A 21,305-nucleotide genomic window follows, 5' to 3' on the forward strand; every position below is an offset into this window, starting at 1 on the left:
GACATACTGTCTCCCCTCAGAACTGCGCATGATTCGTTCAATAATACAGACGTCCTGCTGTATCACATTGCTTTGCCCTTTTGAGCGACCTTTCTAAAGAGAGAGATGAAGACGATATTGATCATTTTAAAAATCAAAGGTTTAAGTCTGTCCCCACAGGAATATACTGTGTTTTGTTTTTAATTGTGAGAGTCTTTAGCTGCTCATTGATTGATTTTAAGACACCTTCTACACTAATTTTGTCTAACACAATAATTCACAACAGAGATACTTTTCTACATTTTCACTTATTTATAATGGTGATACAATTGTTTTCCTGTTGTTTCTACGCTCATTCTTGTTGCAGTATCTAAATTAATCTTTTTTTTTTTTTATTGTGGGTATCCTGCCTATGGCACCCTTTTAGTGTGCTACCCTTATCAGTCCATGTCGTAACGTTAAGTGGGATTGAACCTTGAACACCTCAGTCCTCTCTGGACAGACTTGTGTTTTAATCCTTGCCGTCCAAGATGACAGTGACCTGACATGATTGATTGCTGCACTACAGAATCCTTCAAATGTCTCTCCTGGGGTTGTAGCCTTATTAGACAGACCATGTCGTAACAGGAAGGTCACAGGTTCTGTCATGGCAACGGCTAGTATTCCTCTGCTAGGAAAAACATGCATTTGCATGATGTACCCCAAGGGTACAAACACTATTGGTAGATTTCTCTAAAAAATTAGAAGCATGGAGAGTCACTTCTGCACTGCTTGCACTTTGCTTTATAGCCTTTAGAATTCTAAGGAAGAAAAGTTTTCCTCAACATTTTATAAACAGGCTTCACACATCACAAACCTCATCCATACCTGGTGCCATCATGGAGGTCTACCTGTAGTGTGCGTGTATATGCCTCTTCGGCAGATTGCTAAAATTGTAGTTAATGTTAACATTAATTGTAGAAAGCAACATGGTGATGATACAAATGGCAAGAAACAGATCAAGTGTATTTGCTATAATGTCTGTTACATAAAGACACCAGAGTCAACACCTGTTCACAGCCAGGTTGTGGGGACCTCCACTATGACAACCAGCTTGTGCGTCACATCCCCTGAAATCCTTCTATTGTGAAATTGCTCTATGTGTGTCACCCTCCTCCCACCTGTCATAATGTTGTATATCAACAGTACCCCTCTGGCCTCCATCACTTCTCATTTCCTCCCCTTCTCCCTTGTCCCCCTGCAGTCTTCAGGAGGCTCTCAGCCAGGCCTCCCAGCCTTCTACTTCCCAGGTGAAAAGTCAGCCATCCAGAACCCCGTCCCAGGTGACCGTGCTGAGCACAAGCGCCTCCCTGCTGGCCAGGAATGGAAGCACACACCTGGAGGGTTCTCAGGACAAGGCCTCAACCGTGGGCGCTACCAGCTTGCAGGACGACTTCGGTAGGGAGCGCATGAAGAGAGCTGGATGTAAACATAAAGGAATTTCTCAGGGAAGAGATTTGGATTGGTAGTTTGTGCAGAGGTGGATTTTTCACTGTTTTTGGCTGTATGCCTTGATTAGAAAGTTGCTACAATGGCTTTGATGGTTTGGAATTGCTTGAAGAGAGCTGGTCACAGATATGACTGTTGCAGGCAGTCATAGCAGAGCACTATTATCCACGGTCGGTGGACTGACGCAGTCAGTCAAAGCCGAGCACAATTATCCATGCTCCATTTATCTCTGTCGTGATATTGTGTCTGTAGCTAATACTTGACCTCACTTGGATGTTACCCTTTGATCACAGCATTCCCACTCCGACTGCTGACAGCATTGATTATGTTTTTTTTAGGTATCCTTAGGATGTCAACGGTTGTAAAGGCAGAGGTTTTGTAAGAGCTTCCTCTGAACCACTGGTGAATGGATTACGACTCCTACTCATAATTTGACCCAGAGCAGATTGCTGTTATGAGGAACTTAGTGGACGGAGTTTGTGTGTTTCTGTGCTTGTAATCTCAGAGCGTTAAGAATTCTTGTGTATCTGCATATGATTATACTACTTTGACAGGGTCTGAGTTTATATACAACCCTGATGCCTGACATGAGTTTATTCAACACCTCTGGTCACATTAAGCATGTTAAGAAAATATTTTTCTTTCTAGTTCTTTGATGATTTCTGGAGGAAAAAATGCCTTGTGCAAATTTAACTTGGGTCCTTATCAAATATCCTTACATATCTGAAGTAGAGGAATTCTTGAAAGTTCATTTTAAGTTGCACAATCATCTTAGTTATGAAAATAAGGAAGTATGCCTTTATTGGTTTTTCATTTACAGACAGGAGGAAAGGAGTGTTTTGAGATACATTTTCTACTAAACTACGGAATTCTTATAATATTTGCTGATTTCCACATTGGACAATATTATTGGGCAACATAGTTTCTCTTGGTTTATTTATGTATGTAACAGCTTTTGTCATTTTCCCAACATTTTTAATAGCCAAAATGTTATTAACATTAACAACATAAAGAGTTTGGATTGCATTCACGGTTTCATTAGCTGAGTGGGGGCGGTGTTACCATCACAACTTTTTTACATTCCCCCTGGACTGCCAGGATCATGCAGTATATTAGGAATTTTAGAAACCTACTTCAGATGTTTCTCGGAACACCCATTAGCACATTACTTTGGACAGAAAAAAGTAGCATTGTAAGACAACTCAAAAAGGATGTTCTGTTCAGTCAGACAAAGGTGTAGTACCCTTATCAGTCCCTGATAAGGTCAGTAGAGGTTGTTATGTAACTTGAATTATTCTCATAATCTGTGAGGCACTGTATGCAGGATTTGTGTACGTTTTTGTTGAGTTACTATAGCTGTTGAGCTTCATGGCTGCTACATTTAAGTCCCGTTTTTGTGCTTTCATCACAGGACTAATTGCAATAAAGTTCCACTGAAGTAACAGAAATACAATGGGAGCAATCTTATTGCTGTTCAAGACGAGCAGGAAATGACTGACTTGCTTATAGCCTCTTTGGGAGGAGGCACATCCACTCAATGATCCCATTAGCTCAGATGAAGACAGCAGTATTACCAAAGCTATCAAATTCCCTGCATATAAACCTGTAGTTTGATTAACTTATTCCCACAGACAAAATCACTCTTTGCTCATTATTTCTGTGGATTGACTTTGCTCTTCTCTCTCTTTCCTTTTCCAGGAAAGCTCACACCCTCCTTGTATGAGGTTGGCGGGTGTGATATGTCCCTGGTCAATTTTGAACCTGCGACCAGACGAGCCTCCAATAATGTATGGTTAGTGTCAAACTGATAATTCGTCTAATTTGTTTAGAGGGATTTCAGATGATAAAATACACCCTCTGGCTGCTGTAATGAGCTTGTTGTGTTTTCTCTTAACACAGCTGTCTCTGATTTTTAACGTCTGTATAAGTCTTGACTGGGAACAGATAATTCCATCAATAGAAGTAATTTTGTGTTGAGATAGCGTCCACTTGCTAGATAGGTAACATTAATATCTGATCAGCTATACGTCATCGTGGCAGCGGCATGTAAAGCATGTCAGGTTATAGATATAATACATATGGTAGTATTGCAAGGGGTTGCATATGCTGCTTGCTACTTAGCCAGACATCATGGTAACATTTACTGAGCTTTTATGCTTGACTCTTTTGTTAGGCTAAAGCTAAGACAGTTAACTCTTTCACAAAAACATATCCTTGAAATCAAATATGAAACATTGGCTGTTTTTAAATGTGCTCTATAAATGAACCGACTAAACCTTACTTGGGTTTATCTAAATGCACACCAAAAGCCTATTTCTTCTTCTTCATATTTTGTCCAGTAGTCTATCTGAACGTGTTCTCGAGATTGTTGTTGCATGTTTTGCCATTATTTGTGCAGTCCATTCTCCACAGGCTTAAGCTTATTTTTATTAAAAAAAAACATAAACATGCATACAGTACAGAAGCATAGCAAATAGCTTTTTGGCTATTTAGTTTGAGGTCACCAGGAAATGAATCATGATTTAATACAGTAAGTGCGGCAGGTGCTTTTGTCTCATCAGTGTGCTCATTTTGTCTAATGCCCTGCAGGGACACCGACTCCCACCTCTCCAGTTCTACCTCAGTTCGCTTCTACCCTCATGACCTGGTGAGTACCCAACCTGTGTGTGTGTGTGTGTGTGTCTGTGTGTCTGTGTGTGGAAGAGAGCTAGACGTGCAGTGAGACACAGAAGACTGACAGACTGAAACACTGGACATACAAAGACAAAAACAAATAATGACTTTTCTCTTATGCTTGTCTGTTTTGCATGTTCCTGCATATTATTCATGCCAGTCAAGATTGAACACGTCTCGGGTGGTTTTCCCCTCTCCTTTTTCTTGCACTTTCTTGTTACCTCCAACCAAAAGCCATTTTTAAAATCACTACACTGATTACCAGTCGGCTCCAGAACAGATTTTGCAATTGCTTTTATTGGAGGGGGATTTTAAAACCCTTTACAAACTGACACCTACATACTTATATGATATGTTCTATATGAGCAAGAAAGGTGAATATTTGATCATCTGTTTCTTGCTTTTAAACCAGTTTTGCAACCAGAATCCAGATGGCTGGGAGTAGGTGGGGTGGTGGTGGTACAGTCTTTATCCTGTTTAACAGCCAAAACACTCTCTGTGGAATTTACAGAAAACATTTCATTCCAATGCATTCTCTTTGTATCCAGTCTTAACTGTTCTTGTATCGCTATCTTTTAATACATCTGTTTACTGTTCTTGTTTAAATGACCGTGAGACAGATCTCCCTCCCTCAGATCCGTCTGAACCGTTTGCTGACGATGGACCCAGAGCTGCTGGAGCAGCAGGACGGAGATCTGAGCCCGGAGCTCCAGGATGCACCACTGGGACAAGAGGACCCTGCAGCCACCGCGGCCACTGGCAAAGCCAGGCAGTACTATCGCTTGTGGCTTCTGCCCTTCCTCTGGGTCGGCCTGCACTTTGACCGGCTTACCCTGCTGGCACTATTTGACAGGTAAGACCACCCAGCTATCTTCAGGTTTTACTAAGTCCAATGCAGCTTTATGCTAAGGTGCCCCCCTTGAGTGACACCGGGAGGCTGATTCATGTAATGCAGACTAATGTAACAACTAATGCAATTTGTGACAAAAACTGAGATACCATTACTAACACACAAACTCCCATGCATGCTACTTGCAATTACAAAAGTAACGTACATCTCTACTTTGGTCTCAGATTTCACATTTTTCAGCTTGAACCTCATGTTATTGTTTAGACTAATAACACAGGTGCATTTACAGATTCTACAGATATAAATTCTTACCAGCACAACATAACCATTTATTTAATCAGGTCAGACCCACTGAAATTAAGGACAGTCCAAGATGGCTGCGGCACAGTTTCCAACTGATGAAAAGCAAAAGAAACAGAAGTCTGAGACAGCATCATAGAGCAGCCAATTTACTAACAGATTAACCACCCATACTTTTAACTCACAAATACGTACAGGATCCTGAAATGTCACATTTCTCTTTGGGCTGTTCCGTAGAGATAATGGATGTGTAATATAAGCTGTTATATCCGCCTCTGTCTAAGTTTTTAAAACCTGACATGAATCAACAGAAATCATTCATCATCTCACTCAACATTATCATAACCACATGGTGTCTATGTTATTGAATTAATTTCTGTTCAATAGACCTCTTATGTATATATATATTTTTTTTGTAATATCCTCGTAGGCTGACTTTCCTGCTTTGTGTTACAGGAACCGTGAGGTTTTAGAGAACGTGCTGGCCGTTGTGCTGGCTGTCCTGGTGGCCTTCCTGGGTTCAGTGCTGCTGGTCCACGGCTTCTTCACTGACATCTGGGTCTTTCAGTTCTGCCTTGTCATTGCAAGTTGCCAGTATTCCTTATTAAAGGTGAATACTTGACTTAGCAGCACAGCGTTGTTAGATTTGAAACTAAAAAGAGAAAGGGAGAACTGTTGTGTCAAATAAGCAGTTACATTTTTAACTGGTGTTTGATGTGACTTAAAGGGAATTCTTAATGCTCAAAAAATATTTAATCCATTAAATACTCTGAAATGTTTGTATTAAAGTAGGAGTACATGTTTACTAGAAGTATGTCAAGACATTAAGTGTATAATAATCAACATTATTAGTGAATTCACTGGTGTCTTTCTTTATTGTTACAGAGTGTTCAACCAGACTCCTCTTCCCCTCGACATGTAAGTAATTATCACTCATAAATCATTTTTCACACTTTCTTATTTTGGGGAGTTTTCAGCCTAAAGTTTATGCTTATATATTTAGTCTTCTTTCTTTAAAAAAATCAATAGAAAAGAATAAATTTTCTGTCATCTATAATGTGACCCATAGTTATTACTCAGTGTTTTTTTTTTTGTTTGTTTCTGTTTTGGTTCTTGACAGCGATGTTGCTTTTCCCCCGCGAGTCTTGTGCGTCCCTCCTTCCCTTGCATCAGTAGCCTGCTCTGAAACGGCGTCTTTTATTAATGCAGCTCCTACTCAGCTGCAGGCACAAGCTTTAAATAGCTGGCCAGAGTTTGGACCACAGCACACTCTCTCACTCTTTGTCTGCATCTCCCTTTCTCTCCCCCTCTCTTTCTCCCTCCTCCTCTCGCGCCGTCCCCTTTTCCTTCACCTAATCTCACCTCAAGGACTTCTTTCCTTCCCTTTTCACAACAGTCTTTACACATTTTGAGCAAGCCTGGTCTACTTAATCTGATTGTTGGTGTGTAAACTCGTCAGTACACCCTTTGGTGAGAAGCAGGGCAGCTCATTGCCTCTTGGGCTGAGACCTGCACGCTTCTCTCTCTCTCTCTTGTGAAACCTTACACTTGATGCTATTTCTGTTTATACCTGTGTCACTGTCCCGGGGCTCATATGACACTGATACCACTGAATGAAAACTTTCTTTAGGGATAATTCTTAATAGAATGATCATATTATTTAGTTGTGCAGTTAATGTTATTTGTTGAAATGCACAGTGGATCACGAGGGCACACATTTTTAGTATTGTAGGGCATGGTGCGAAGTGACTCCTAATTTTGGCAGTATCATGCTCCAGAAATAAGAGGAGAGCCACTTGTAGTCTGAAAAGTAAAATAGCAGTTTGTTATTGCTCCCTTTCTTCTTATTTAAATGTGCTGAATACTGAGTTGTACTGAACCACATTGGGAAGCCCAGCTTTTATAACGAACCATTTGTTATTATCATACCCTTGTCCCTGCAGGGCCATAATCGTATCATAGCATACAGCCGGCCTGTCTACTTCTGCCTGTGCTGTGGCCTCATTTGGTTGCTCCACTACGGCAGTCTGAGGACCACTTCATCCCGCTTCACGCTGTACGGAGTCGCACTCACCAGCTCCCTGGTCCTCGCCTCTGCCAGGGACCTTGTCATTGGTGAGTGTACACCTCTGTGCATTTATGTGCAATAATGATATTCATAACAACTCCCTTTGTTTGCATGGCATTTTACAAAGTGTGATACAGGGAAAAGCAGACCAATACAATAAAATAGCAAAAATGATAAAGACAATACGAAGGCAGGGTAAAAAAAGAATTTAAAAAACAAATTTAAAGGAAGGCAGTGAGGTATCTACATTTTTGACAGTTTGACTACAGAAAACACAAAAATGATACATCCACTCCTTCACATTGTTTTCCCAACACAAAGACAATTTGAGCTGTGGAAGATTAGAAGTGCATTCACCAAAATGGTTGCAAATTGCAATATGTATATGAGCCAAAATCTCTCTTCTCAGCAATGGTCATTTATCTGAAGAGTATTAAAACCGCCTTTCAAACCGCAATCAACATTAATTGCTGCAGTTGCCCTGGAGACATGCAACTGTGCACCAATATGTACCAATAATATTTGTAGCTTACAGTCAAAAATGCACAACTATGAACACCAAGTCATTGTTATCAGCATGGATCTGAACCCTGATGTATATGAATAAAAAGAAAATCAGTGTTTTCTTGTGTCACACTGACATTACTGACATGTGTGTGTCTCGCTGCAGTCTTCACTCTGTGTTTTCCCATCATCTTCTTTGTGGGGCTGCTGCCACAAGTCAACACGTTCGTCATGTACCTCTTTGAGCAGCTGGACATCCATGTGTTCGGGGGCAATGGTGAGTGACTTATAGATGTGCAACTTCTCTGCAGGAGTGACTTTGACCTTTACAGAATGAGACAGTGACTCTCCATACACTTGCCTTATATATCATGATATGGCAGGCGTCATAAGAGTGCTGATTTGCATTCTGCCTGGCCTAGTGCCTGTCAGGTTGAGTGCCCTCATTGCTGACATCCTCTCTGTGCTCTCTGCAGCCTCTACAAGCCTTCTGTCAGCACTGTACAGCATCCTGCGCAGCATCGTCACCGTCGCTCTGCTTTATGGCTTCTGCTACGGAGCTCTGAAGGTGAGTGCAAAGCAAACTAAGATGCAGTATCATTAACGAAATATATCATTCAACTGTAATTAAATGATAATCTTATGGTAGAAATGCACTTTGAAATTATGCCTTTTACAACCACCACTTCACTTCCAGGTTATAAAATTAGAAGACCTCTACATTATGGCAATGTGTAAAATTAAGGTGTTTGAAGACCCAGCAGAATTCTCTCAGTATTGCTGCTTTAATGATGTCAGAGCAAGTTATTGCCAAGAAATATTCTTGGCAGAGAGCAAGATTTGTTTTTTTCTTTTAACTCACTTTGTTTGCTGTTCTTTTGAGTGATACCAACAGTTTATGTTTTGATGTTTTGAAGATGATAAACAAGAATATCATCTTAAACTTAAGCAGTCTCTGCTAACCAGGCTGTATTTGTTTTACAGTACAGTAAACCTCTGTTCTGTGGATGTAAACAAAAGCTCAGCTATTCAAGCTGAAACCGCTGTTTTCCAAAGAAAATGAACACAACTAAGAGTCTACCATGCTGATTTTTAGCAGATACAATATTTACCATGTTCTCCACCATAGTTTGGGGTGTTAGCATGCTAACATTAGCCAGTTAGCACCAACCATAAGTGCTGAGGCTGATGGGAATATCATTAGTTTGGTCAGAAATTAAAATGTTTGTACAAATAAAAAAAGTGTACCTGTTAGTGGTACTAGATGAAAAATGTAAGGAAACATAGAAGTTCTTGCAAGTCATTCTGAGGGGGACCACTCTACACCAGAAAATATCAGCATCATGGTGGTTCTAGAGAAAACTCAGGGGATCACCAAGGTCATAAGGATACATTGTCTGGGACCATGAATGCAACATTTCATGTCAATCAGTCCAGCAGTTTTTGAGCTGTTTAAGCCTGGAGTGGTTGTATATATGTTTTCCAGAAGTGATTATACACAAAAAAAAACTTAAGATATCCTAAATCATATGTCCGGCCACACATTTCTACAATATTTATGAAATCTTTTTGGCATGATTAAGTCCTACAATCATTGTAGTTATTGGCAAAATAGAAAATTTAAACATTCTCTTTCTTAAAAGCTTCTCATTCTGTGTTTCTCAGGAGACCTGGGAGCCTCATCACATACCTGTGTTATTTTCTGTCTTCTGTGGCCTCTTGGTGGCAGTGTCTTACCACCTGAGCCGTCAAAGCAGCGACCCTTCTGTGCTCATGTAAGTTCACGGCTGTGCACGACCTTGATAGTCCTAAATAGTATTTGCAGTATCTAAATTGCGGAGACTTCCCAGAGAAATGAATAATGACATTCGGATATTTGCCTCAGTCTGTGTTAAAAATTCTGCCACTGATACTCATGTGGTGAACTCACCTGTTTGGCACAGAAGCAGGCAAAAATAGATCATCAAAACTATTTTCCATTACCTGCTTGACCCACGTCCACTGGAAAGAGTAATCGTGACTTTTCTACTTACACATAAAGCTGTGGATTCCTTCAGACAGGGATTTTCTAAGCATTTCAAAAATGCAAAGTTCAAATAGTTTGAAGCTGCTTCACACAATGGTTGCAGTGTTGCCAGTGAGTGATTACGCATTCCCTCTGAGATAAATCACCCCCAGGAGATTCATGCTGTTTGAGCCAGCTAATATTTTTGTTTCTTGCTTTATAGTTCGCTGATACAGTCAAAGATTTTGCCCAATTTAAAAGACAAGAACCCAGAGGATCCTCTCTCAGAAGTGCAAGACCCTTTACCTGACAAGCTCAGAGCCTCGGTGGTGAGTTGACCTCCATCATTTATCTAATTAAAGCCATGACTGAGCAAGTATACTGGAAGTGGGATCCGGTGTACAGTTACATTTCTTAAAGCTGCTACAGTAAAGGGGGGTTAGTTTTCCCTTTTTTCTAATCTGACGCCCTGTGTGTTTTATTGAATGCACAGAATGAGCGTCTGCAGTCTGACCTGATTGTCTGTGTGGTCATTGCTGTCCTTTACTTCGCCATCCATGTCAGCACAGTGTTCATTGCACTGCAGGTACAGTAAACATTTTCTTATCATTCAAAGAATGATCTCGGCCTCTTGTTTTCAAAGAAACTTTCAGTTATTTTTTATTGATCTGACACTCACACAGTAACAAATGATCAAAGGTGATGTCTGCTGCTTTAGCAAACAAAAATTACATATGGTTACATAAATACTGTACATAAGGGTTCATTTCCATTCACTCTGTGTTCCCTCAGCCTTTCCTCAGTTATGTCTTGTATGCACTGCTGGGGACGGTGGGCTTGCTCACCCACTACCTGCTGCCTCAAGTCCGCAAGCAGCTGCCCTGGTACTGCTTCTCTCACCCTCTGCTCAAAACGAAGGAGTACTATCAGTTTGAAGTCAGGGGTAAGTACACTAAATCACAAGTAGTGACCAGCAATACCCCTCAGTATCACTATAGTGTTTCCAAATCTGAAATTTTATTAAGCCATGATGATGATGAACATCTAACTTTCTGTGCAGTGGAGAAGGGAGACACTAGGTGTTCAATTACTTTGATGTTTAATGTCAGTTGTCAGTATCAGCTATGGCGTATCTCACAATATGTTAACGTCACCTGTCTCTCTCATCAGATGCGGCTCATGTGATGTGGTTTGAAAAGCTTCATGTGTGGCTGCTGTTTGTGGAAAAGAATGTTCTCTACCCGCTCGTCATCCTTAATGAGCTGAGTGGCAGCGCCAGAGAGCTCGCCAGTCCAAAGAGACTCGACACTGAGTGAGAATTGTTACTATTTTCAAACATATTTTTATCTAAGCTAAGCAAGCCAGCTGTTGGCTCTGGCTTTATATTTACTGTGCAGATATGAGATTCATATAATTCTTCTCATCTAACTCTCATCAAGAAAGCAAATATATGAATATTTCCCAAAATACTGGGGGTCCTGACCCCACTAGTCTCCAACGTTTCACAGAGGGTCGTAAGACCTTCTTGGTGTTAAGGTGTGTAAGAAAACCTTTTGACAACACTTTATATAAAGGTACACATATTCACCATTAGCTAGTTACTTATCAGCATGCATATTAGTAGCATATTAGTAGCATATTGGCTCTTTATGTCGTTATAAGCACCGCTTAATGTCTTTGTCTGCATGACCACATGCTACAATTAATATGCCATTAATTAAGAGTTTTCCCTCAATACCCTCCTCATTACTGCTTATTGATAGAAAGTGAGGAAGTTGTTGTATGTAACTTACAATCTTAATAACCTATCCCTGAACTCCAGAATATAGCATTAATGACTGCTTTATCATGACTAATAACTTATTTGCATGCTAATAAGCAGCACAGTTAATGGTGAATATGTGGCATCAACCTTTTCTAAAAATGTACAGCAGGCATGTATCTCAGAATTTCACTAAGTTCGGTGAAGAAAACAAAAATAAAATGTTGTTTTTAAAGTTAAGATTATTATTTAACTGATAAACTGAACACAAAATCTCTCAGTAGCCTCATCCTGCATGATAAAAGTACCCCCTTAAAACAACCAAAGAGCTTAATAGAGCAACAGCCAAGCAACAAGAAGATAACACTGAATTTGTCACAATAGAAGCCTATTAAGTATGTATAATTGGAAAACAAAACAAAACAAAACATAATACAGGCAGAGAATCGTCTAAAAAGTTCCTAAAACTGTCAGGAAAACTCATCTATGATGCAATATTCACATGGAATTATCTGCTCAGAATTAATCCAAGTCACTCGTTTTACACAAACTTCCGGCAGTCATTTCATTCAATGTTTGGGTTAATTGCACAGTTTGTCAGTTGTTCTGTACTGTTATTGTTATGCATCGAATATCTTGTGAAATATCTCTAAAATATGTCACTCAGTCAGGGGTCAGGGGTTTACTCAATGATAGAAAATGGGTCTCTTAAGGAGGAAGGCTTAAACCATTGCTTTAATTGACAGGTAGCTTACAACTATTTTATAAATAGTTCAGAAAAGCTTCTAATATATTTGTAAGGTCTAATGGTTTCATCATGACACACGCAACACCCACACACTGACGTTGTTCAAAATCGTCCTCCAGGGTCGGCGCTCTGATGATCACCGTGGCAGGCCTGAAGCTGCTCCGTTCCTCCTACAGCAGTCCTACCTACCAGTATGTGACAATCCTCTTCACCGTCCTCTTCTTCACCTTCGACTACCGCCATCTGTCCGAGACGCTGCTGCTCGACCTCTTCCTCATGTCCATCGTCTTCAGCAAGGTGAGAGGAATATATGATGAGTTCTGTACTGATTCTGTATAAGAGACATTGTCATCTGAAATATTGTAACGTAATACAAATAATTCATACTGCCCACATTTGTTTGCGCTAGTCAGGCCAAAGTATGAGTCTTCTTATTATGCAATCAAATGTTTTTGTAGTTAAAGTCTTTATATGCAGCCCCTCGTATCAAAGCAATTATTTGTACTGAAGTTCACTGCGTTCTCCTCCTGATTTATTTATTTGTGTATTTTTTGTTACAGATGTGGGAGCTGTTCTACAAGCTGCACTTTGTCTACACCTACATCGCCCCCTGGCAGATCACATGGGGCTCAGCCTTCCACGCCTTTGCTCAGCCCTTTGCTGTGCCTCGTATCCTTTCACTGCTGTTTTTTTTTACCAACACATATACTACTGTACACTGACTCATCGGTTTCTTGCTGTACCACTGTGGCACTGCTGTAAATCCTGCCTTTGTGAGGCTGATAATGTTTTGGTTGATGCTGTTCCAGATATGTTTTCAATGTTGTGTTTTTGTCCCTCTTCATGTATGGAAATGAAGGTTGACAAAACATTAGAAATCCTGTTGTGACTCAACTGTTTATTCAAGCTCACCTTTAACATATGGATAGCAGATGCTCCATATAGCAACGCTGACATATTTTTTTTAGTGCTCCTTGACGTGAGCCCGCACAGACTCTGCCATGCTGTTTGTCCAGGCTGTAGTGTCAGCAATCTTCTCCACTCCCCTCAACCCCTTCCTGGGCAGTGCCATCTTCATCACCTCCTACGTCCGTCCTGTCAAGTTCTGGGAGAGAGACTACAAGTAGAGAAAAACGTTTTAAAATATTATTCCATGTTCAGTTCTAATACTTTTTCTGCGAATATGCTTCCAAAGTTTTGGTTTTTCAATCTCCTCTGTTTACAGCACCAAGAGAGTTGATCACTCTAACACTCGGCTGGCCTCTCAGCTGGACAGAAATCCAGGTGAGGGCATCATTGTCCTGTTGTTAAGCTTATTTTAGCAGCACAAAGCATCAGATACTGTTTTCCGCACTGTTACACTTTAAGTTGAAATTACTATTTTTTTGCCTTTCTTCCTCTCTCCTTTTTTCATCATTCTTTCCCTCTCCAGGCTCTGATGACAACAATTTGAACTCCATCTTCTACGAGCACCTGACCCGTTCCCTGCAGCACAGCCTGTGTGGAGACCTGCTCCTGGGCCGATGGGGTAACTTCAGCACCGGGGATTGCTTTATCCTGGCCTCCGACTACTTAAACGCCCTGGTGCATCTCATTGAAATCGGCAACGGCCTGGTCACCTTTCAGCTCCGAGGGCTGGAGTTCAGAGGTGAGACGGTCTGTGTGTGGCACAGATAGAAGAACCTGGTAACAAATTTACCAGGACTCCAGAGTTTGGCTGAGCTGCCTGTGTAATGAATGAATAAATGTGAGGTAGTCAGATAAGTAGGTAAAATATTTAAGAATTGGAACAAGTGTCAAGGTGAGAGAAGTGTCCTATCGTGCCCCCAGTTACCTCCTATTATTCTGTACTTTAGCCAGTGCAATCAGTCTCACTAGATATTTGCAAGTAATTAAAATAATTATCAGGACTGATTTGAACCACCTATTTGCAAATCTGTGACTACGTTTGTGTTCTTCCTACATTCTTAGTAACAACTAACTTGTTTCGAACTACTAGGCACTCATTAGGTTTTAATGGTGCAACCCAATTTAGTAAATTAGTAAGGACTTGAGTCATGTATAAAATCGTAGCAATACGCAATAAGTCACTGTGGCATCACAAGCTGATCTGAAATAACAGTTAAGGCTAAATGACATACTAAAGTGAACTGTTAATTTCATGTTGCCATTTCATGTTGCTATTAAAAAGCATTTTGTCATGTACTATCATGTTGTCAGGTTAGACGTGTCAACCATATCCCATTTAGAGTTTGTTTGTAACTCTAAATGGGTCATACATTAGCAAGCTAACGTTAACAGTCACACCTAGCAGTTACTGGGTGTAAATATTTAGTAACTACTAATCCATACATAACAGCTGGTTTGTGTGGTGCAATCAGTTTTAATTTAGTGATGCAATATGTAAACTACATTTAGTAAACCGTTACTGAACGTAACAGATTCTGTTTGGACAGCAGGTGTAAAAGGCTTCTGAGGTATGTTTTTTTTTTTTTTTTAACTTTAAAGTACTTCAAAATCAACTCAATACTCTTCAGCTTCAGTCTCCAAATCATATTTGTACACACTTAATAAACTTCCAGTACCTTTTTACCTAGCCGGTTGAACTTGAACAGAACAGCTTCGTCATTCGTTTTGGAAGAATGAGGATCACTAACCAGATGTCCCTCATTCCAGCATATTAACCCAGTCGTGCTTTATCTTCCTGTTAAAAACACCTGTGTGTGCTTTATCAGCATGACCTCAGCCACAACAAACCTGCTGATGCAGGTGCATGTGACCCGCTGTTAACTTTGTGCAGGATGGGAGCCAATCTTCAGAGCATGACATTCATCCCCAGCCTGTCACAAACTTCTCAACTGACACTGTTGAAAATATAATCCGCTTGTCTTTTTCTGTGTCAGCATCTTTATTAAACCAGTTTATATGTTTATCATTCAGACGGCTCAGTGGAAAAATTACTCTGTGGAATTTTCTGTCAGTCAGCCAGTTGTTATAGTTGCTGGACAGTTTACAGAAATAACCTGGATTCTCCACATAAGTTTTGATCTGACCTTTGTTGTGTATAATATTCTGTCTTTATGAATCTGTCGATATTTCCCACAGGAACCTACTGCCAGCAGAGGGAAGTGGAGGCCATCACCGAGGGGGTGGAGGAAGACGAGGGGTGCTGTTGCTGCGAGCCGGGCCACCTTCCTCACATCCTGTCCTTTAATGCTGCCTTTGGACAGCGCTGGCTGGCCTGGGAGGTGCTGGTCACCAAATACGTGCTGGAGGGCTACAGCATCACCGATAACAGCGCCGCCTCCATGCTGCAGGTGTTCGATCTACGACGCATTTTGACAACCTATTATGTCAAGGTTAGTGGGTACCGTTGTAACTTTGTCACTTTTAAAATGGACCACATCTTATTTGTATGTGATCTAAGTGTATCATCCCTCTCCTGGTCCCAGGGTATCATCTACTATGTGATCGCTTCACCCAAACTGGAAGAGTGGCTGGCTAATGAGACCATGAAAGATGGCCTGCGGGGATGTGGAGAAAGGAACTACGTCGACCTGGATCCCACCTTCAATCCTAACATAGATGAGGACTATGACCATCGACTCGCAGGCATCTCCAGGGACAGTTTCTGTGGAGTCTACCTGGGCTGGATCCAGTATTGCAACTCTCGAAGGGCCAAGGTAATTAGTGGATTATTGTTCCCTGAGTGGCAACGGGAATACTGTGGATTAGTCCATTAGTTTAGCTGCCATTAAAACAGATAACACTCAAAAGTCAAGTGAAGAAATAAATGAGTAAAGAAAATAAATACACGTTCTTAATAGCGTTTTCTGTTAAACATCAGCACCAAATGGTATTTGAATGTCATGAATCCTCCTTGTCTCTTCTTTGTTTGTAGCCTCTGGACAGTGAGAAAGACTCAGCTCTGGTGCTGCTCTGCTTCGGCCTGTGCGTGCTGGGAAGAAGAGCTCTAGGGACAGCTGCCCATCATATGTCCAGGTTATTTAGTAATCTTCATCATAATAAGTTAACCTTTTATAATGCTTTAAGGGCTGAGTGAGAGTTCACTTATGTAGGCCAACAAGAAGATGCATGGTTATCTGTGCTAAGCCACATATACACGCATGCAGACACATACACGTTTTCTTTCCGTCTTTCCCTTCTGTCTGTGCTCTGAATAAATGTTTTTTTAAAACCTTATGAATAATGACTAAATTATATGTCCTCCTGCGACCTCTTCTTTCCATCACAGCAATCTGGAGTCTTTCCTTTATGGACTTCATGCATTATTTAAGGGAGATTTCCGCATCTCCTCAGTGCGAGACGAGTGGATCTTCGCAGACATGGAACTGCTCAGGAAAGTGGTGGTGCCTGGAATCCGAATGTCTCTCAAATTACACCAGGTGTGACGCCGCAGAGCTTATGATTGATGCCAAAAACTTCCTTTAGCCTCATTCTCACTGTCAGATTTGATCTGTATCAAAATGTTGCACTTGCTCTTTTAGGACCACTTCACGTCCCCAGATGAGTACGATGAGCCTGCGGTTCTTTTCGAAGCCATCTCCACCCACCAGCAGAACCTGGTCATCGCTCACGAGGGCGACCCGGCCTGGAGGAGCGCTGTGCTGTCCAACGCCCCATCGCTCCTCGCCCTGCGCCATGTCCTTGACGAAGGAACCAATGAGTACAAAATCATTATGCTCAATCGACGATACCTCAGCTTCCGTGTCATCAAGGTAAGAACTGCAACAGATGAATATTCATCTATGCTTCTTTGATTGTCTCTATTTCTCAGATGCGATACTTGACCTCTGTGCTGCAGGTGAATAAAGAATGCGTCCGAGGCCTTTGGGCTGGGCAGCAGCAGGAGTTGGTGTTCCTGAGAAACAGAAACCCAGAGCGTGGGAGTATTCAGAACGCCAAGCAGGCTCTCCGAAACATGATCAATTCTTCTTGTGACCAGCCCATCGGATATCCCATCTATGTGTCTCCGCTGACCACCTCGTACTGCAACTCGCACCCCCAGCTCGGACACATCCTGGGAGGCCCTATCAGCATCGGGAATATCAGAAACTTTGTTGTCAGCACCTGGCACAGGTTTGTTGCTCTCTGTTGTTCAGTGTGGTGCTCGCACAAACACAAACTTAAGTGGTAAATGTAGTAAAGTAATGTTTTCATACTGCCTCCCTGTGACCTGCTGATGTTTCCTTTTTTATCTTCAATAATAGATCATGTTCAAATTTTCTTCTGTAGGTTACGGAAAGGCTGTGGTGCTGGCTGTAACAGTGGAGGGAATATCGAGGACTCGGATGCAGGGGGGCTATCCTGTGGCAGTGGGAATGGGACGGGAGGCGACTCTCAGCAGAGCTCGGTGTCGCAGGGTGGGACCCCTGGCCCTGCCCCCTCGCACTCGTACCAGCCACACACTCTGGGTGAGAACTGCTGAGCCTGACAACCAATAATACTATGAATACCATGACAAAAACCTTTTTGAGTTCTGTTAAACTAAATATATGCTTAAATTTCACCGCAGCCAACCTTAAAAATGAACTTAGATATACTTGTTTTGAGTTGTGCCAAGTAAATTTGCATCTAGGAAACCTCAGGGACTCTAAGAGGCAAGTGTCTGAATTTACACATACAAGTTGATTTACTCATCAAGATTAGTACTACTCAGTTTAATGAATTTAGGATGTGTAGTTTAAAAGATGAGGGTATTTCATAGGCACAAGCCACTGAGTTGCATGATGGGACATATAGGGTCCAGCATTTTTGGAGCTTGACTCATACAAGGGACTGAAATTCAGGCCTCTGCTCTATCAATGTTGCCCTTTTTTTTGGCAAAAGCTAAATCACTGGTGTATTCCTGTAATTTCATGTGCTCTATGTCTGCCCTCTCCCTGTGTCCAGGCACCAGTCAGAGTTCCCAGTCTGTTCAGTCGGGTTTGGTACGCCACTCTCCTGCCCGAGCGTCTGTTGCCAGCCAGTCATCCTCTTACCGCTACAGCAGCAGCCGCCACTCCTCCCTGCGCACCTCCACCACAGGCCTGGAGCCCTGCCGACGTTCCTCCACCAGCCAGCTGTCTCTGCGCACGCTCCCCACCTCCCTGCAGCTCCGGCTGGGCTCCACATCTGACCCCGCCGGCCCCTCCGCCTCCCTCTCCAGCCACAGCATCCCTCCCTGCAAACGCCACACATTGGTGGGCCTCCTGGGCAACGACGGCCTGTGCAGCACAGTGACCGATCCCCTCAGCCAGCATCATCACCATCATCACCACCCGCAACAACACAACCCCACCGTCTCCACCGTGCGCAGAGATGACATCTCCTACAGAGTGCAGGTTTGTTAATATTATGCAAAAATAAGATGGAATGAAATCATGTCCAGAAAACACAGTTAGAAAGTGAAAGTTAACAGTTTTAGTGTCACACATTAATCTGAATCACATACATGAATCTGTACCTCATTGAATGAAAACAAGTTCAGCACCAGCAGCACTGTTACCTCAAAAAATGTTTTTTACATACATTTACAGCCTTCACAGTATATATATTTTACGGCAATGTATAAACTCTTGAAAATGATATGACTTCAATTATTAAAATACAGTAAGTCAACAGACGAACAGAACAAAGTGAACTAGTGGAAAAATACAAAAGACAAAATATATAAATACAAAAGAACTCTGTTACAGTTTTAGAAACTTCAGTTTTCACTTACCTGTGAAATATCTAATCATCTACTCAGTGGATTGAAACACACTGGTGCAGACATCGACGGTGCATTGACGATGTATCCTACTGACTTTGGTGATCCCAGCTTTTTATCTAGCGCCACCATGAGGTCAAGATTTCATTTTCATCCTCATGATCCTCGGCTGTAGTCTGACTTGAGTGCGAGTCATCTCTCTCACTCTCTCTATCTCAATTTCTCTTGCCTGTTATGTCCCTAAGATGTCAAATAAAAGCAAAACGGAGGTTAAAAAATACTTATAAGACACCTGTGCACTTGATCTTATTATTGCTTTATCATACAAATATGTGCAGGTCAGTCATCTCTTTGAGTAACTACCCTCAGTCCTGCTGTGATGTGGTTTTGGTGGTTTTATTCTCATGCATCTGTGATGTTGCTCAGATTGTTGATGTCTGTCATGTCCTGGAGAACATCAACTTGTCGAAGCGGAAGGAGCTGCAGTGGCCTGATGAGACGATGAGACTGAGGGCAGGACGGACCTGCTGGAGGGACTGGAGCCCCTTAGAGGGCATGGAAGGACATGTAAGTCAATATCAACAGCTGCTCACACATCAGTGTGAACATATTTACAATTGCTTATTTTGGACTTATGGACAAATAAATATAAATGTTGCTGTCAGCTCACACACACACACAGAGACACACACAGTGCCGCTCTCTGACCTCTTATATATGCTATAAATGTGATTTTGTTACGATTATCTTGTTTGTTCTCGTGACCTATTTTTATGCTGTTAACACCCTCTGTGACCTACCTGCTCCGTAATAAACGCTTCATAAATATGATTGGATGCTTCCTTTCACAACGCTGCCTCCTCTGTTGTCCTCTGCAGGTGATTCACCGGTGGGTGCCTTGTAGCCGTGACCCAGCCAATCGCTCCCATATCGACAAGACCATCCTGCTGGTACAGGTGGAAGATAAGCTAGTGCCCATTATTGAGACTGGGGTCATTGAGTTGGGTGCAGAGGTTTGAGACAAGCAAGCATACACACACATCGCACGCACGCTTGCACGCACACACATACACACACACACACACACACACACACACACACACACACACACACACACTTTTGTGTGAAGATGAAGCCAGACCTCCCTGGCTTTCAGCAGGACGCAGGAGCCTGCAAACAAACAGGAAATGGGAGCTCTCCCCCCTCCCCTGTTCCTTATCGCTGAGGGGGAAAGGAAGCCAGGGAAAAGTGCAAGCAGAGGCAGAGTATACATTCATCCAAGATCCTTTACTGCATCAATACACATCCACAGTATCTGCCTTGCTTTGCGTCTCAGAAATGCTGCATGACAGTAAACAACCCTTAAGTTAAGTTAGTTCTTGCTACTGGTAAATAATTTCTATGCATTTCATCGACTATTATGTTGGCAATTCTGACAGGGCTGAGTGTAAAAGAGCGTGTGGAGATTTTTTTTTTGTGTTTTGATTGTCTTTAAATAATTTGCCAAATTAAGCCTGGTATTGAATATCTGCCATGGTTTCATACACATGAAAGCTTTTTTTTTTTTTCGCTGCCAAGACGACAGAGAAAGTTGTGGTGCAGAACAGAGTGAAGTCGGAGACCTGACGGTGCTGTGCTCAACAGACTCCTCTGTTTCATTGTTGTCATTCCGTTTGGATTACTTTAAATTTGCAAGATTACTTTGCGCAAAGAAAAACAAGAACTTGCACTATAATTTTTGTTTTTTAAGTTACAGTGATGCACTACACTCTTTAGATAATATCACGTTTTATTTATTACAGACTCTGAATGGCCATGGTTACCGATGCCTTGGGAATGAAAAAATGCAATCGTCATTCTGTTTTCAGCCATTTTTATTTTACTATTTTATGTTTGATAAACTTGAAAATAACGTTTTACTGTATATGATTATATCTATATCTATATATATATTTACACAAATATATATATAATGTCAATGTATAAAAGATTTTGTTTTCAATATTTATTACTGTGAACATGGTATTTACACTTTGTTACTTTTTTTTTTTCCATTTTGGGACAAAGGATAATGTATTAAGGACCATTGGTTGAAAACAAGATGCCGAATTTTTTGATGGACTGTTTCACTATTTAACTTAATTCTTTTCTATATGGAGAAATAAAAGTTTGATTTATTGCTGACATCTTTAATACGTCTCTTCTGATTGTCTATT

General features: G+C 41.5%; 1 protein-coding gene across 2 annotated transcripts in view; it reads left to right on the forward strand.

The window, feature by feature from the left end:
• The window catches only part of pcnx1 (pecanex 1), a 34,733-nt gene extending 13,497 nt beyond the window's left edge, over positions 1 to 21,236 (forward strand). Inside the window, exons 8-36 of one of the 2 annotated variants that reach the window (XM_041953931.1) lie at positions 1,223 to 1,416; positions 3,166 to 3,259; positions 4,057 to 4,114; positions 4,761 to 4,993; positions 5,747 to 5,900; positions 6,176 to 6,208; positions 7,234 to 7,405; positions 8,029 to 8,139; positions 8,339 to 8,430; positions 9,528 to 9,637; positions 10,091 to 10,196; positions 10,361 to 10,453; positions 10,660 to 10,810; positions 11,038 to 11,179; positions 12,497 to 12,674; positions 12,938 to 13,046; positions 13,371 to 13,500; positions 13,603 to 13,661; positions 13,810 to 14,025; positions 15,483 to 15,736; positions 15,830 to 16,060; positions 16,279 to 16,379; positions 16,633 to 16,783; positions 16,886 to 17,116; positions 17,203 to 17,477; positions 17,634 to 17,812; positions 18,291 to 18,721; positions 19,516 to 19,656; positions 19,968 to 21,236. In XM_041953931.1, coding sequence (XP_041809865.1) covers positions 1,223 to 1,416; positions 3,166 to 3,259; positions 4,057 to 4,114; positions 4,761 to 4,993; positions 5,747 to 5,900; positions 6,176 to 6,208; positions 7,234 to 7,405; positions 8,029 to 8,139; positions 8,339 to 8,430; positions 9,528 to 9,637; positions 10,091 to 10,196; positions 10,361 to 10,453; positions 10,660 to 10,810; positions 11,038 to 11,179; positions 12,497 to 12,674; positions 12,938 to 13,046; positions 13,371 to 13,500; positions 13,603 to 13,661; positions 13,810 to 14,025; positions 15,483 to 15,736; positions 15,830 to 16,060; positions 16,279 to 16,379; positions 16,633 to 16,783; positions 16,886 to 17,116; positions 17,203 to 17,477; positions 17,634 to 17,812; positions 18,291 to 18,721; positions 19,516 to 19,656; positions 19,968 to 20,108 — 4,570 coding nt within the window. In that variant the 3' untranslated portion in view covers positions 20,109 to 21,236. The remainder of the gene's footprint in view (positions 1 to 1,222; positions 1,417 to 3,165; positions 3,260 to 4,056; positions 4,115 to 4,760; positions 4,994 to 5,746; positions 5,901 to 6,175; positions 6,209 to 7,233; positions 7,406 to 8,028; positions 8,140 to 8,338; positions 8,431 to 9,527; positions 9,638 to 10,090; positions 10,197 to 10,360; positions 10,454 to 10,659; positions 10,811 to 11,037; positions 11,180 to 12,496; positions 12,675 to 12,937; positions 13,047 to 13,370; positions 13,501 to 13,602; positions 13,662 to 13,809; positions 14,026 to 15,482; positions 15,737 to 15,829; positions 16,061 to 16,278; positions 16,380 to 16,632; positions 16,784 to 16,885; positions 17,117 to 17,202; positions 17,478 to 17,633; positions 17,813 to 18,290; positions 18,722 to 19,515; positions 19,657 to 19,967) is intronic. The other variant, XM_041953933.1, reaches the window with a different exon arrangement.
• Positions 21,237 to 21,305: the final 69 nt, after the last annotated feature.

Source organism: Chelmon rostratus, chromosome 15, assembly GCF_017976325.1.
Source record: "Chelmon rostratus isolate fCheRos1 chromosome 15, fCheRos1.pri, whole genome shotgun sequence".
Classification (NCBI taxonomy): Eukaryota; Metazoa; Chordata; class Actinopteri; order Chaetodontiformes; family Chaetodontidae; genus Chelmon; species Chelmon rostratus.